Genomic DNA, 18,116 nt, shown 5'->3' with positions numbered 1-18,116 from the left:
CTGTATCTTTAGGAGAAGAGAAAGTCAGCCACGTGCAGGTTTTCTCGCAACACTGTAATGGGAAAAACCACAAGGTGGAATTCTCCCTTCCCCCTGCAGAACTTTTAAAGATACAGAAGATCTATTGGTTGCCAGGTCAGGCCTCCCAGAGGTCTTCTGTATCTTTAAAAGTTGTTCAGAGGAAAGGGAGAATTCCACCTTGTGGTTTTTCCCATTACACTGTTGCAAGAACACCTGCACTTGGCTGACTTTCACTTCTCCTAAAAATACAGGATCAGTGTCAGGCTCTGAGTCTGGCAACCCTAGCTTCTTTTTGAGAGATAATAATGTTCTCAAGTGATTTCTTAACAGAAGGTGATATAGTTAGATTAGGTTTTACTGTCCCATATATTCTGCCTACTGTGGAAATAAATACTTGCTCCTATCTATTCATAAATCAGTCCCTATTACTAGCTGTATTCCTAGTGAGAATGCCTTTTTATAGGCAATTAATGTTCCCTCTTAATTGTGGGGGATTTTCTCAATATCTACCTCCAGCCTTAGCTACGGAAATGATCCAGAATGTGTATTTCCAATCTCTGGGTAGAACACACTGACTGTTCTGCAGGTTCAAGTGCATCTCTCTCTACCTCTCTCTTCTGAAACCTGGGGCACATGACGCTACTCAAACCCTGCCCCTTTTTACTGTACTGTGGGAGCTGCTTGAGTGCATTTTTTAAAAATAAAAAATCAGCTTCAAAGAAATTTTGCAACTGAAAGGCAAATCAACCCCTACCCCTCTGGGTGTGGCTAATGGAAAAGCTTTGATCTGGCGACTAGTATGTTTACAGCCTCTGGGTAACTTTACTTGGCCAATCTCATTGGATGCTGCCATAGATAGTATTGCCCTAGCTCCAGAACCAGAATGCAACACCTTCCTATAAACCTATAGAGGACTTGCAACTCATTACGCAAAACAAACAAGACTTTGACTGCCCATAATAACAGCCAAATTGGCCCATTGTTCCTGCCTACGGTTATGAATCCACACTGAGAAGCCTTGCCTAGTCCAGTTTATAGCTGAATGAAGTCGGAAATGTTCCTGTAAATGTGAAATTTGAAACAAGTGCCCATAAAATACTGAAATATCTACATTTTGACCTCTGTTTTTATACTAGGTGGCAGTACAGTGGAGAGGGTGCCTGGTATATAGAGCAATCTTTCTATGTACCTAGAAACAACTTTTTAATTGATGACATTATTTTCCTCTGACAATTCATATACAGTACATATTTAAAGCTGGCAAAATGGAATTATTGCAAAGCAGAAAGGAAGATCTGGTTAAGACACATCTGGAATGTAGATACACTTATTGTAAACAGCAGTTTGGGGTTATGGTGTTACTGTGCTACAATCAACTGCATTTAATTTTTACAGTAAAAATTGTTATTATTATTGTTAATAATAATAATAATAATGGAAAACAATCACAAAGAAAAGCACCCGAATATTTAATATACAGCATCAGAACCAACCAAGCCAACAATAATGAGGTCTCTTTAAAAAATCTCCCAATATTCTTGTTGGCTTTTTTGTGTTTTTTTTTTGCACTTTGTAAAGCATAGACCAATTTCTAGTTAAAACATCTTTGTGTTTCTGAACCTTGGACCTGATCCAGCTGTAAGTGCATAACAACTGGTGGCCCCAGGGGCAGATGTACATCAAGAGATACATCAAGCCAGTTCAGTTGAGTCCAAAGTTTCATCAAGATGCATCTCTGCACCAGTAATGCATGTGGAAGGCTATTTAAGCAGACAAATCTCTCTTCTGGGCTGAGGTGCCTATTTTTGAAAAGATCGCAAATCTTTTTTTAAAGGTAGGCGCAATAGAATGTGGCTAGAGTTAGCCTCTCCAACTGCGAATGAAGCAGATTATCTTGTGGATGTACACTTAAAGTCACGGGTGAGTCCTGTGACAGGTTGAGAGATCCACTGTAGTAGCCAAGAGAACTGAAGAACCCATCTGGGGACCCTTGACTTGCTGGTTGGGGAAAGGGGTTTTCATATATATGTCCAGTCAGACTCTACTCCTATGGGATGCTACCTATGTAGGAGAAAGATGAAGTTCTCTTGAGCTAAAACACCAAGTTTGTAACACTTTCTAGATACACATTTTGCTTTCCCCTCCTTTCTTAGTAAGAGAGCACTTTCTGATTACTGTTACTAGGTTTCATCTTATTATTTACTGACCAGATAGCTACAGTGTTGGATGGAAGCATTGTGCTTTAAGAAGTGTGTTTTACTGGAACAAAGAGTATTCATAACAGACCGGTACCTTGATAAAGTTCTGATGAATTTCAACAAACAGTTTCCCCAGGGTGTTTTTTCAATAAAATTGTTCAAGTTGATACAATCCAGGTGCCTGTTTTTCTTACTCACATAGCAGATGAGCAGTGCAGAGGCTCCAGGACAATGTGGGGCACAAGCTCCTGGGAAGTCCATCTGCAGAAGCCTCACATATTTCACTGGGTCTTCCACAGGAGAACCCAAGAAAACTGGAAGCTGTGATGCCTAAAAAGCGCAATCCTGCCATTTTATACTTAAATACATGGCTCCCAAGTATAAATACATTTCCTGATATTTAGAAAATTTAATTAAGGCATCTAGTTTGTTGAGGGGAGGGTGTTAAAAAAAAACTTTCCACCCAATCCCCCAAAATGGTGGCTGTGGGGGAACTTTTATCAAATTTGGTAGAGAAGGTTTCTGCAGCAGGAAGCTGGTGTGGTAAAATCATCTCAGTATGAAATGACATTGGCAGGGAGAGGGAGAGAGTGACTGACTGAAACAGTCAAGGGGCGTGCCATATATGGTCCTGTTTCCCCAAGTGTATTTATACCAAATGTGAAACCAAACCACTTGAGCGCGAAGTCCAGAATTGTTTTCCTCCTTGGTGTATGAAAGAACTCAACACCACTCTTTTGAGTGCAAATCTGTTTACCAACTGAGGCTGCAGGAGGGTGCGTCTTCATTGTACTTACTGTGTTACATAAATACATATCCCTGAGAAAGATGTGAGGAGGCAGGAGGGGAGGGGAGGGGTGGAACGCAAACTGGTTCAACTGGGCATTCCGCTTTTGCATTCTTTTTCCATAAAATTTGCTTTGACACCTGAGCAGAAGTATTTTTTAAAAAATATATAGATATATTTGAAAACTATTAACAGGAGACTCTTCATAAGGCTTTGAAGAATAGAGGGTGGCAGATAAAATAACTGAAAATCTTGACCAGGAAGAAACTGCTGGCAGGAAAATGGAGAAGAAATGCCGGTGGTTAGTTCCGCTGTGCCAGAGATATCCTGCTGGGGAGGCTGCAATGAGAGAAGACTACATGCACTTTTGTTTTCTTAAAAATGATGCATTTTTTTAAAAAAAATAACACCAATCCAAGTGTTCAATGCAAATAAAACTCCCAAGAAATTATATATATATGATAAGAGCAAAGTGCTGGCATCCTGTGCAGGCATATCTATGGGGAGCTTGCGGGACTGGTGGTGGGACTTGATGCATCTGAACGGCTGTAGTCACTCACAGATCCTGTCCGGGAGCTGCTCCCACCTCTCCTCTTCAGCATGCTGGGGTGGAAATTGTTGTGCCGGCGGGCATGCTTCGTCAGGTGGTCACTGCGCATGAAGCGCTTCTCACAGAGAGGGCAGCCAAACTTTTTCTCCCCAGTGTGAGTGCGGAAATGCCGTGCCAGCTCATCAGAACGGGCAAACTTCTTGTTGCATTCTTCCCAACGGCATTCGAACGGCCTCTCACCTGTTGAGGTAGAGAAAAGAGAGTGAGATCGCCTTGTTTCTTGAATTCTTCTTGTATTAACATGTTTCTATCCTGCCTCTCAGTCAGACACTGTAGTCAGCTTATAACATTTTAAAATAATTAAATGCATCTCTTTTTAAAAAATAAATAAATGAATGAAATTAAAAACAGAGCAAAAGCCATAAATGATAAAACAGGCACCAGCCCAATCAAATTCATGTTTACTCAGAAGTAAGTCCCAGTATATTCAATGGGACTTACTTGCAAGTATGTAGCATTGCACCTTGAGCTAGCAACAGCAATACAATCGGATTCCACTGAAAACTATAGAGAATAAAAAGGTCTTCAGCTGTTACATAGCAGGCAGGAGATGTATCTACTGTCTCTTCGGCGCCTTCCTCTTCCAACAAGTCTTTTAAGTGGAGATTTTTATCCCCATTTTTATCTGCATTGGATTGAGATTGCATTTACATATGTTTTTATTGTTACATTCCTTTGCAGTGTTTTATAGGAAGCAATTCATAAAAGAAAAAAGGAAAATAGTAGTAAATGGTGGGGCTAAAATAATGAAGGTGGGTTCTCTGGCAAATGGAAATGGAAAGAGAATTCCAAAAGTGAGGCCCCAGAACCCTGCCTTGCAATCCCACCCAGCTGCCCTTCTGAGCAAGGCCTCTGAGAAAGACCTCAATGGCCTACCAGGCTTATGCCCTGGAGAAGGTGCCCCTTAAGCACCTGAGCCAGGTTGCATAGGGCAGGGGTATGGCACCCTTTTCAGCCCAAGGGCCACATTCCCTTCTGGAGAAGCTTCCAGGGGCCACCTGCCAGTAGTGAGTGGGGCCAGGATAAAAGTGGATGGGGCAATAAATGTAAATTTCTGCATACTCTCACATACCCTTTCTAGGCTTCATTCAGATAAGCAAGAGGCACAATCAGAGTCCAGAGATATGTTCCAGACATAAGACACAAATGTGGGGGCCAGGACAGTCCGCCACCAGCCTCCACCAGCCCCTTTCAGTCTGCACTGTGGTTGTAGAAATACTGCCTGTTGATATTCTGAGCTGCCATGGTTTTGACCTCAATCCAACTCTGACAGGTGAATAAGCGGACTTTTTTTAAAAAAAAGAAATACACCCTCTATTTGTATTAAACCCATAACCCTATTTTGTGTCACTTTCACCAGATGCTGTTTACAACATATATTATCACTAATAGGCAAAAAAATCCCTTGTGGTTTAAGAATATACATATAGCCAACAGATATTTCTATCAAACTTTAAAAAGCAGGGAAATTGGGCAGCTATAGTGAATGCACCAGGGGAGCAGGAGACCTGACCTCCTCTCTGAGATATTGGACTGCCCTACAAAATTGTAAAATGCAAACACAATTTGGGTTGGTGTTTCACAGCCCAGTCCACTTCCTGTGTAGTTTGGAAGAATTTGGTAACATGTGCCTCTGAGTATATGACGAGTGGTGACAACACCTGTAATAGGACTACATCGCCAAAGATGGAGAATTACATTTTTTGTATTTTCTTACTTTGCTTCTTTCCTGTGTTACTACTGTTTATACAAAGAATCTAACCTACAAAATTATGTTTCTCTCATTATTCATCCTAGAAATTTGTGTCAAATTTATTTTCATTAATTTCAACACCTTTTTGTCAATGTCATATGATGGTAAAGATAGCCTTTTGTGTTTCAAATGGGAGATTATGTTCTGTTTCTGTTTTGGGTGCGTTAACAGTTGAACCTGAAACTGCAGTTTGATGTAAAATCAGATTGATTATTTATTTATTTTATTTATTTATTATTTGATTTCTATCCCGCCCTTCCTCCCAGTAGGAGCCCAGGGCAGTAAACAAAAGCACTACAAACACCTTAAAGCATCATAAAGACATACTTTAAAATATATTTAAACAAAACTTCTTTAAAAACATTTTTAAAAAGCTTTAAAAACATCTTTTTTAAAAAAAGTTGGTACTTAAGATTGCAGTATGCTGCTACATAAGTAATGAATCTAGCTGTTGGAATAAACAACCTTGGCCTGCCCAAGATGCATGTTTTCAGCCTGCTATGCTTAAACTACTCCACTTAAGGAAAGGTGGCCATGGTCAATTAAAAACATACACTTAGAATTTTGCTAGAATATATTTCACCTCCCACTGTTTTATCTTGTGCAAACTGAGACACTCCTCATGTCAATTGGAGACAATTCTGCAGAATAGTTAGTGCATTATTCCACAATTGTTTGGGTTTTTTTCGTGTAAATTATGCAAAGTGTTGCTCTACTTCACATATTCACAGAAACAGAAGCAAAATAAAATGATTTACTACAGGAAACTTCACTAAAATTGCAAAGTAAATCAAACATTTAAAATGACTATCTGAACTATATCAACTTCTAAATATTGTTGCTTCCTCCTTGCTAAAACAAGATCACCACAGCACATGTCTTGTTTCTGTTATTTGGGCTGATTTTTATTATTATTATTATTGCATTTATATACTGCCCCATAGCTGAAGCTCTCTGGGCAGTTTACAACAATTAAAAACATTAAAAACAAATATACAAATTTTAAAAACACATTTTTAAAAAGCAATTTAAAAACACATGCTAAAATGCCTGGGAGAAGTCTTGACCTGGTGGTGAAAACATAACAGTATTGGTGCCAGGCGCACCATGTCAGGAAGATCATTCCATAATTTAGGGGCCACCACTGAAAAGGCCTTTCCCTTGTCGCCAGACTCCCAGCTTCCCTCCGAGTAGGCATCTGGAGGAGGGCCTTGGATGTTGAGCATAGTGTACGGGTGGGTTCATGTTGGGAGAGGCATTCTATCAGGTATTGTGGTCCCAAGCCGTGTAAGGCTTTATAGGTTAAAACCAGCACCTTGAATCGAGCTTGGAAACATACAGGCAGCCAATGCAAGTGGGCCACAATCAATTTTATATGTTTGAACCGTCTGGTCCCTGTTACCAATCTTGCTGCTGCATTTTGCACAAGCTGCAGTTTCCAAACCATCTTCAAAGGCAGCCCCACATAGAGCACATTGCAGTAATCTAACCTGGAGGTTACCAGAGCATGGACAACTGAAGCCAGGTTATCCCTGTCCAGATAGGGGCGAAGCTGGGCCACCAACCGAAGTTGGTAGATGGCACTCCATGCCACCGAGTCTACCTGAGCCTCAAGTGACAGAGATGGTTCTAGGAGAACCCCCATGCTATGAACCTGCTCCTTCAGGGGGAGTGCAACCCCATCCAGGACAGGTTGGTCATCCACCATCCGGTCAGAAGAACCACCCATTAACAGCATCTCAGTTTTGTCTGGATTGAGCCTCAGTTTATTAGCCCTCATCCATTCCATTGTCGCAGCCAGACACTGGTTCAGCACATTGACAGCCTCACCTGAAGAAGATGAAAAGGAGAAACAGAGTTGCGTGTCATCGGCATACTGACATACCAAAGCTCTGGATGACCGCAGCCAATGGTTTCATGTAGATGTTGCACAGCATGGGGGACAGAACTGACCCCTGCAGAACCCCATACTGGAGAATCCAGGCTGCCAAGCAATGTTCCCCAAGCACCACCTTCTGGAGCCGACCCACCAAGTAGGAGTGGAACTACCACCATGCAGTCCTTCCCACTCCCAACTCAGCCAGTCTTCCCAGAAGGATACCATGGTTTGATGGTATCAAAAGCCACTGAGAGATCAAGAACAATCAACACACACTCCCCCTGTCTCTCTCCTGACAAAGGTCATCATACAGGGCGACCAAGGATGTTTCCGTGCCAAAACCAGGCCTGAAACCTGACTGATTGTAGGTGTTGCCACTGTTCACTATATGATCATAGCACATGTGACCAAATTCTTCCAAGGTACACAAGAAGTGGATTGGACTGTGAAAGGCCAATCCAAATTGTGTTTGCATTTTGACAAATTTGTAGGGCAGTACAATATAAGAACATAAGAACATAAGAACAGCCTGCTGGATCAGGACAGTGGCCCATCTAGTCCAGCATCCTGTTCTCACAGTGGCCAACCAGGTGCCTGGGGGAAGCCCGCAAGCAGGACCCGAGTGCAAGAACACTCTCCCCTCCTGAGGCTTCCAGCAACTGGTTTTCAGAAGCATGCTGCCTCTGACTAGGGTGGCAGAGCACAGCCATCATGGCTAGTAGCCGTTGATAGCCCTGTCCTCCATGAATTTGTCTAATCTTCTTTTAAAGCCATCCAAGCTGGTGGCCATTACTGCGTCTTGTGGAAGCAAATTCCATAGTTTAACTATGCACTGAGTAAAGAAGTACTTTCTTTTGTCTGTCCTGAATCTTCCAACATTCAGCTTCTTTGAATGTCCACGAGTTCTAGTATTATGAGGGAGAAAAACTTTTCTCTATCCACTTTCTCAATGCCATGCATAATTTTATACACTTCTATCATGTCTCCTCTGACCCACCTTTTCTCCAAAAGCCCCAAATGCTGCAACCTTTCCTCGTAAGGGAGTCGCTCCATCCCCTTGATCATTCTGGTTGCCCTCTTCTGAACCTTTTCCAACTCTATAATATCCTTTTTGAGATGAGGCGACCAGAACTGTACACAGTATTCCAAATGCGGCCGCACCATAGATTTATACAATGGCATTATGATAACGGCTGTTTTATTTTCAATACCTTTCCTAATTATCGCTAGCATGGAATTTGCCTTTTTCACAGCTGCCGCACACTGGGTCGACATTTTCATTGTGCTGTCCACTACAACCCCGAGGTCTCTCTCCTGGTCGGTCACCGCCAGTTCAGACCCCATGAGCGTACATGTGAAATTCAGATTTTTTGTTCCAATATGCATAATTTTACACTTGTTTATATTGAATTGCATTTGCCATTTTTCCGCCCATTCACTCAGTTTGGAGAGGTCTTTTTGGAGCTCTTCGCAATCCCTTTTTGTTTTAACAACCCTGAACAATTTAGTGTCGTCAGCAAACTTGGCCACTTCATTGCTCACTCCTAATTCTAGGTCATTAATGAACAAGTTGAAAAGTACAGGTCCCAATACCCATCCTTGAGGGACTCCACTTTCTACAGCCCTCCATTGGGAGAACTGTCCGTTTATTCCTACTCTCTGCTTTCTGCTTCTTAACCAATTCCTTATCCACAAGAGGACCTCTCCTCTTATTCCATGACTGCTAAGCTTCCTCAGAAGTCTTTGGTGAGGTACCTTGTCAAAAGCTTTTTGAAAGTCTAAGTACACTATGTCCACTGGATCACCTCTATCTATATGCTTGTTGACACTCTCAAAGAATTCTAATAGGTTACTGAGACAGGACTTTCCCTTGCAGAAGCCATGCTGGCTCTGCTTCAGCAAGGCTTGTTCTTCTATGTGCTAAGTTAATCTAGCTTTAATAATACTTCCTACCAGTTTTCCAGGGACAGAAGTTAAGCTAACTGGCCTGTAATTTCCGAGATCCCGCCTGGATCCCTTTTTGAAGATTGGCGTTACATTTGCCACTTTCCAGTCCTCAGGCACGGAGGAGGATCTGAGGGACAAGTTACATATTTTAGTTAGCAGATCAGCAATTTCACATTTGGGTTCTTTGAGAACTCTCGGGTGGATGCCATCCGGGCCCGGTGATTTGTCAGTTTTTATATTGTCTATTAAGCCTAGAACTTCCTCTCTCGTTACCACTATTTGTCTCAGTTCCTCAGAATCCCTTCCTGCAAATGTTAGTTCAGGTTCAGGGATCTGCCCTATATCTTCCACTGTGAAGACAGTTGCAAAGAATTCATTTAGCTTCTCTGCAATCTCCTTATCGTTCTTTAGTACACCTTTGACTCCCTTATCATCCAAGGGTCCAATCGCCTCCCTAGATGGTCTCCTGCTTTGAATTTATTTATAGAATGTTTTGTTGTTGGTTTTTATGTTCTTAGCAATGTGCTCCTCAAATTCTTTTTTAGCATCCCTTATTGTCTTCTTGCATTTCTTTTGCCAGAGTTTGTGTTCCTTTTTATTTTCTTCATTTGGACAAGACTTCCATTTTCTGAAGGAAGACTTTTTGCCTCTAAGAGCTTCCTTGACTTTGCTCGTTAACCATGCTGGCATCTTCTTGGCCCTGGCGGTACCTTTTCTGACCTGTGGTATGCACTCCAGTTGAGCTTCTAATATAGTGTTTTTAAACAACTTCCAAGCATTTTCGAGTATTGTGACCCTCTGGACTTTGTTTTTCAGCTTTCTTTTTACCAGTCCCCTTATTTTTGTGAAGTCTCCTCTTTTGAAGTCAAATGTGACTGTGTTGGATTTTCTTGGCAATTGGCCATTTACATGTATGTTTAATTTAATAGCACTATGGTCACTGCTCTCAATCGGTTCGACAACACTTACATCTTGCACCAGGTCCCGGTCCCCACTGAGGATTAAGTCCAGGGTTGCCATCCCTCTGGTCGGTTCCATGACCAACTGGTCTAGGGCATAGTCATTTAGAATATCTAGAAATTTTGCTTCTTTGTCGTGACTGGAACACATATGCGGCCAGTCTATGTCTGGGTAGTTGAAGTCACCTATTACTACCACATTTCCTAGTTTGGATGCTTCCTCAATTTCATATCTCTTCTCAAGGTCTCCCTGAGCATTTTGATCAGGGGGATGATAGATCGTTCCCAGTATTAAATCCCTCCTGGGGCATGCCCAGTATTAAATCCCTCCTGGGGCATGGTATCACCACCCACAGTGATTCTATGGAGGAGTCCGCCTCTTTTGGGGTTTCAAGCTTGCTGGATTCAATGCCTCCTTTCACGTATAGAGCGACACCACCACCAATACGTCCTTACCTGTCCTTCCGATGTAGTTTATATCCAGGGATAACTGTATCCCACTGGTTTTCTCCGTTCCACCCAGTCTCCGTTATGCTCACTATATCAATGCTCTCCTCTAAGACCAAGCACTCCAGTTCTCCCATCTATCTCAGAGAGGAGGTCAAGTCTCTTGCTCCCCTGGTGCATTCACTATAGCTGCCCAATTTCCCTACTTTTTAAAGTGTGATAGAAATATATATTGGCTATAGGTGCGTTCTTAAACCACAAGGTTTTTTTGTGTGTCTGTTAGTGAATGTCTCTGCTTTTTAATCTGGGAGGTAAGAAATGGGATCCTGTGCAAGTTTGGAGGTCACTGATTCATAGGGTCACCATAAGTCGTAGTTGACTTGAATGCACATAACAACAAGAACAAAAATGAAGGTTTCTCTCTCTCTCTCTCTCTCTCTCTCTCTCTCTCTCTGTCACTCCCCTCCACTCAAATAATTGAAGCTACAAGTGGAAAAAAGCAAGCCAAGTCTCACCCACATTCAGGATTCAGAACTTTCCAGGGGGGGCACTGAAAGCTGCTTTCCTCCTTTCCTTTCCAGAAGGTAAACAGCCAGTCTCTGCTTACTAACATCAAAACTGGCCAGCCTTAGTCACAGTGAGGAGGAGGAGGAGGAGGAGGAGAAGGAAGCAAATCTTCAAATTTTAATATTTTCTTTAAAAAAAACTTTCTTTCATTTATCCATATTTCCTTTCAAAATATTAACAATATCAATATTTTTGGGGAGGGGAAAATCGGTCCACTAAAAGCAGCAGCTATCAGACAAAGGACAAACTCAATTTGATACTGCCTGTTAGGTTGATGGAATGCTTTTGAAGTGGCCTTGGGCAATGGATCCCATCCCTACTTCCAAGTCATCCATGATATAAAAACCCTCCATTGCTTTCCCTCATCATCCATTGTTTTGCTATCTCATTTCATTTGCCGGTTTCTATTGAGCTTCTCGTTGCATGGGAGCAGAAATAATGAATGCAGTCCATGCATCAGGTTTGTAACCAGTTCCATGGGTTTTGACAGGGAGATAAATGAGAGGGCGTGATGAGGTTGTCAGCCCCATATGCCCCTTGAATTATATCAGACATGTTCCTCTTCATATAACAAGCACTGTACAGTTTTAATCAAATCAGACCACAGAAGCTGGAGGTATCATGACAAGCTTTAATAATACCAAATGCATGGAGGAAGAATATCCGTCAAGTTGCCAATGTCTGCTCCTCCTTGTAGGATGAATAGATAAAAATATAAAAATAACCAGAATACTAATGAGACCGGCTTGACTACTCCTGCTTGGCCTCAGAGCTTTCACTTTCCTCCTCCATCCATCAAGAGAATGTGAAATTTTGCATTCAGTTAGGATGCTTAAGTCAACTGTTTCTTTCAAGGGAGCAGAAGTGCTTGCTATAACTCTTCCTAGGACCAAGTACCACCCCCTTCCCCTTGTAGGTTTGGGGCTCTTCTAGATCTTCCTGCAAAATCATACTGAGTTTCAGCATGTGATAATCTCCAGGCATGTCATGTGATAGGAACCTTCCCTAGATTGGTGTGGGCAGTGTCCTAACAGTAGCATAAATGTCACAAAGTAGTGAGCAAACTTTTGATTTCACCAGACATAGTCTTCAGGATGAATACTAAGCAAAACAACACAAGGTAATTGAGAGGGTGAGGGGAGAGAGTGAGAGAGAGAGATCTAGGCACGATTCAAAGCTCCAAAACCTGCTCCCAAAGCTTTTTAGTTAGTTCTAATAAATGTGTTAGTTTAATTGTGGATATTCATAGGGACCAAAACAACCTATGATTTCTGTTGGTAGAATGCAAGCATATAAATATATCCTCCTGGGGGCTCACAAATTGCTTAGCTGCAGAGACTAAAATGAATATGGTCGTACAATTAGCGTTAACCTGCGCACCGAAGTCCATTGCAAGGTTTGTATCAAAGTGGCTTCATTAAAGAAGCCAGTCAAAACCTCCCAAAGTTCATTTCAGGTGGTGATGTGTTACTGTTCCCTTCTGTTAAATCACTGCTCTTTCAAATACTACTTTCTGCAGGGGTGGGGGTGGGAATGAGCCTGAGTTATGTTCTCCTGTGACCCTGTGCAGAATGCAAAAATGTCCTACATTTTGCTTCCCCCTGTGGGCAATGCACATGTGGCACGGTGATGGATATACGTGAACTTTTCCATTCACTCAAGCTAAAGTGTGAGAGCAAGTCAAGGGAGTGCTGGGTTTGCTCTCTTGATAAGACCAAAGGCTTGCAGGCGTTTCTGATCATGTTATCAACTGTGCTAAGTATCAGGTTGAATGTGTTTTCAAAGCAACTTGATCAGTAAATGGCGTTGGCAAAGAGGATATGATTCCTAAAGCTGGGATGATAATCTAGGGTGGGGTGAAAGTCCCTTAACCACTATTATTGTTTTGCAACAACTTTGAATTTATATTCATATCATTTATATTTTTTCCTACATTTTCTGCTATGGATATTCTTGAATGCAAAATGGGAAAGGCAGGTTGCCGGGACGTGGGAGGGAAAGTGCAAGTCTATTACATTTGTCAAGTAAATATTTTTTGCATGACTGGCATAAAATTCACTAATGAGACTTAAGGGATAATTTAAAAAGAAAAAAAATGGTCCCTCAAAGCTGAGCTTTAAATGAGAAAGTTTAAGTTGTTTATTTTTTTTAAAAAAAAACCAAATCCTGGCATGTTCTAAAATGTATGTGCAATCTTGTTTCATTTCTACGCATTTAATTCAGTGGCACTTGTTAAGTATATATTTACAAATTCATATGCGTATCTGAAAGAGTTCTGGTTTTGTTCTGTGAGGAATTGTTTTGCAGCCCTGGCCTTTTGAAATGGAAGTCCACTTCATGCTTCCAACATCTCTTTGGTTCTGACCTCCCAGCAGCTGGCTAGTTTCTAAGGTCATGTTTACCTTTTGACATCACTGTTGCTATTAAGGTTTCCATTATAGTAGAATTTGGACATATTCTGTTAAAAAACAATTTTGACTGTAGTCATCTAGATTGGATTACTGTAATGCACTCTGGGGGGGGGCTTCCCTTGAGGGTGTTCCAGCTGATGCAGGACGCTGCAGCAAGATTACGTGATGAGGTGTCCTATTGCGCACATATTGCAATACTCCTAAAGGAGCTGCTCTGGCTACCAGTAAGCAAGTTCAAGATTTTCTCTTTAACCTACAAAGCCCTATACAACTTGCGACCAGGATACCTGCAGGACCCTCCTGCCCTGTGGAGACCTTCTTGGTTGTGTTGCAATTTTGGTTAGTGGCAACCATGGGGGGCCTTCTCTAAGGTGGCCCCCATACTGTGGAATTCTCTCTCCCCCCCCCAAGCTTCAATACACTAGTGATATTATGGCACTAGTTAAAAACATGGTTGTGCACCCAAAACTTTTCTGGTGTTTAACATTAGGAATTAATTAATGGTGCCCATAGGTAATCAGCAACATTTTATTTATAATGTTGTGATTTTACCATTTTATCATTTTAATTTGTAAACTGCCTTGAGCTGGATTTAATAGATGATGTATAAATATAAATGTTTGTCCCAGAAGAACTTGGGACTGGCTGATTCACACATGTATGTTCATCACTTGGTGACAGCATCAAGTAATGGATCGTATAAGTGAATGAGCTGCTCTTGCAGATCAAGCACCAGAGACAGAACATTCACAGCAGTCCCCACAGGGATTGCTGGTTGAGGAAGGAACCGCAGGCAATTTGAGATGGATACTAACTCCATAGAGCAGAATGTTCGTCTTCTGGGGAATCAGGTGGTCCTAGTGAGCCAATCTCAGGTGACTACTGGATATATAGCTCCAAGGTCTATTGTACTCCCTTAATTGAGGCAACTTGTCACTGTGAGTGGTCACTAAGCTAGCCAGCCAAACAGCCCAAACCAACCAGCCAGCCAGCCAGGAAGGCATTTTCCCTCTTTGCCCCAGGCACCTGTCATCTCTTTGTAACCGGCAGAGACTAGGCCTTGCCAACACTCAAACCTGGGCATCTGTCAGGCACTCTAGAAAATGGTGGGTGTAGTATTTCCAAGAGCCTAGAAATATGAACAACTGAACATTCATGATTCATGTAGGTGTGATATTATCATGTACTTGGAAAATGCAGCAATACATTTAGGTGTCTCTTGGAAAACAGCCTACAAAGTTGGCAACTTGAAGCTTTGCACGAACATTGCAGGGACAAACATGCCATAGGGTATTAATTATGAGGAGACAGTTCTGCTACGCTGCACCAACACCCTATATGGAATCTCTTGACTGGGGTTGAGGGGTGGGGATGTGGTTTTCTGAGCAGGTGAGATTATATAAAGTGCCCTGTTACTGGCAGGAAAGAAAGCACTCAAGAGAAACGAAGATTATAAGAACTTATTGCCTCATATTTTTTAGGAAACTAGCAATGTGGCAAAGTCTTCTTGCAGCAACCTGAATTCTACAGATGTTTTCTGCTGCAAAATAGTTTCCCCTGTCAACTGCAAAGCAGTGTTTGTCATCCATGATTCTGGGAGGGGGAGTCTAAAATTGTGTTTCCCAATATTTTGTTGGCAACCAAAGAGAAGAATGGCAAATCTCTAGCTAGCCTAATAAGCATTCGTTCCCTGCTCAAACTTTCCTCCTCCTCCTTGTCAGCTTGTATTTTTATACAACTTTGGGTTATGGCAGAGAAAGGTATCCCTTTGCCAAAGCAATTCAGGAAAGGTCTAGCCCGGTGGCAAGTCACATTCCTGTGTCAACACCCAATCAGATGTGGAGGCTGAGGATCTGGCTGAATACATTCAATGGATCTAGAGAAAATGAATTCCCTAAACACATTTACATGTTCCCCAGATAATTGGGGTGAGGGGTGATGCTTTCTTGTCCCTGTCACACATACCCCAAATCATAACAGAAATAGAATTTACACCCCACACATCACCCACACTGAAGAAGGGCTTGCTCAGATGATCTTCTACCAGATGACCAGCACAAACAAGAGGCCAGTCCTAGGAGCTGCTGTAGCAGAAGACAGCTGTAGCAACTGTGTACCTGTCACTTGCATGAGCTCAGCTCTTGGGGTGCCAGCCAATTTTAGATTTCTATTATTTTATACTATTCAGTGTAACATAAGCATCTTGGCGCAAGGAAGACTTCTTGTGCTAATTACTCATTATTAAATGTGTTTCAGTTCAGTGCTTATCCCTGAAGGCATGCATATAATTAAAACACATGTAAAACCCTACATAATAAAAATAATTTTAAAAATTAGTTAAAATCACAGTCTCGTATACATCTAAGTCTCGGCTTCACTTCTGTCCAAAAGAACACAGAGAGCATAAAGAATAAACACTACCAACATGTTCTGTTTATAGTGGGTCCCTGAGGACTCCTATGAGGTGGAACATCACCACAATGGCTTCAAATGAGTTTGTTCCAAAGCAAATGGCACATTCAAGCAAAGGGTGCTCTAAGAAAGAAACATTACTTGAAGCTGGAACTAGCTCTGAGGTGGGCCAAGCACCACCATGAAGAAGCAGCTGTCCCTGTTGATTCCCAGTCACCACAAATGCTTGATCCTTCCCAACTGAGTGTCAGCCCTGCTTTGATGAGAGCAGAGAAACAGCTGGACTCACTGATGGGTGAACACACACTTTCTCATTCTGATTTCATAATAAAATGTATCTTGCTAGCTATTGGCACATAAATCCCTGAACAGTTTGGGCCCGGTTCTACCTTCAGCAATGACTAACTTTGTATAATCCTACCCAGTCATTTAGATCCTTGGAAGAGACTCTCCTAGCAGTGCAGTATGCTCCCATGGTTTATCTTGTATCTGCTAGGGCCTTTAGTGTGATGGCACCTGCCCTTTAGAATGTGAATATCTGACAGGTATCTACGGAGTTGGCCTTTAGGCACCTGCTAAAAACATACCTGTTCCCCAGACCTTTCACACAGGCTTTCCCTGAGGGGTGATCCAGCAATGCTGATATGTACATCTGATCTACATATTTGTGATATATTTTGTACAGTAGGGCCCCACTCATATGGCAGGTTACCTTCCGGACCCCTGCTGTAAAGTGAAAACCGCAGTAAAGCAGAACCCAATGAATAGAATGGCGCACAATGCCCGAAAACCGCCATAAAAGCAGAACAAGCGCCATATGAGTGGGGCTTTAGTCTAAGGGCTCATCCAGACGACTGTAAAATGTGACATGATCACTTTGTGTTTTCATTATTTTTCAGTCGTCCGTATGACACCACACACTTTTGCGCATTTTTGTGCGGTTAAATCTGCTCCTGCAATACCGCAAATCATGCGATTTGCTTTTTTAAACTGGGAATCATCCACTGTATCTTCAGGCGCTCGGATGCAATACCGCGGACTTTACAGCTGTGGGCGTTTGATGGGCGGTTCTTGGGCGGTTCCCCATATCCTTTCCCTCATTCTCAGCCAATCACGTATTTCCACTGTTGCACATGTGCGCGAATATCCGAGGAAAGCCCAGGAAAAAGGAACCTATCAGGTGTGGTGTGGTGTTGGGGGGGCCCCCTGCAACTTCTACTGCGCAGATGCAAAAAAGCGCATTTGCGCAGAAGCAGCAACAGCGGTTAATTTTTAGCCAGCCTGCAAACTGGGCAGCCCCTCAGGGTGAGATCTGCAATTGTGGTTGTTTGTAAACTTTTTCAAGGGAGAAAATATTTATCTTTGCCTAACCTCCACCTCCCACCCCTCACCCCCCTGCATCAAATGCCCTTCTTGAACATATTGGTCTTTCCTTCCAGGCATCCAGAGTCAAGGGAGGGGGGGGAGAAGAGAAATAGAGGCTTTCCTCTTGGATTACAGACACTCACGCACCCTTAGTCAATTTCGCTTTCCTGCCTGCAAGGCTACTCTCTTTGAGTCTTGCCAATTTCAACCACAGCCTGCAGGTTCTCCCTGCCCAGCTGAGCTGAAAAGCATACAGTCACTTTTGCGAAATATCGCAAATACAAGCAAAAAACCCACAGGAATTATTGGCATATAAGTGGTTTGCTAGAGCGTCTCAGCCACCCGCAACCATAGAGAGTGGTGGTTTACCTTCCTAGACATGACACATCGTTACTTGCTGTTCTGGAGAAATAAGTGGAATTGCAATCATGTGTATCTCCAGAAACGTTAAAGGTAGAAAAGCATACAGTCGGTTTTGCGAAATATTGCAAATACAAACAAACAAAAATACAGGAATTATAGGCATATAAGTGGTTTGCATGTTTCTTTTATCAGAGGGAACACTGCAAAGCCTGTGCTGGTCGCCTCAGCGCAGATTGTCACAGCAGCACACGGGGCTGTTTGCCAGCATTCCCTGCCTGAGCCAAGAGCAGCCACCCGTGGGGGGGGGGCTGTTTGCTTCCCTCAGGGACAGCATTCCTGCCATTAAGCTGCATAACAGTCCGGGGCTGAACCCTGCAGTGAATGAGCCCAAGGGTTA

General features: G+C 42.4%; 1 protein-coding gene across 1 annotated transcript in view; it reads right to left on the bottom strand.

The window, feature by feature from the left end:
• Positions 1–231: 231 nt before the first annotated feature.
• Positions 232–18,116, bottom strand: part of KLF13 (KLF transcription factor 13) — a 51,313-nt gene continuing 33,428 nt past the window's right edge. The window contains exon 2 of the mRNA XM_061595609.1: positions 232–3,796. Within this exon, the coding sequence (XP_061451593.1) occupies positions 3,504–3,796 (293 nt within the window). The 3' untranslated portion in view covers positions 232–3,503. The remainder of the gene's footprint in view (positions 3,797–18,116) is intronic.

This window comes from Rhineura floridana, chromosome 14 (genome assembly GCF_030035675.1).
Source record: "Rhineura floridana isolate rRhiFlo1 chromosome 14, rRhiFlo1.hap2, whole genome shotgun sequence".
Lineage (NCBI taxonomy): Eukaryota > Metazoa > Chordata > Lepidosauria > Squamata > Rhineuridae > Rhineura > Rhineura floridana.
The sequence above is the reverse complement of the archived record's forward strand: the minus strand, read 5'-3'. Positions and strand labels throughout refer to the sequence as shown.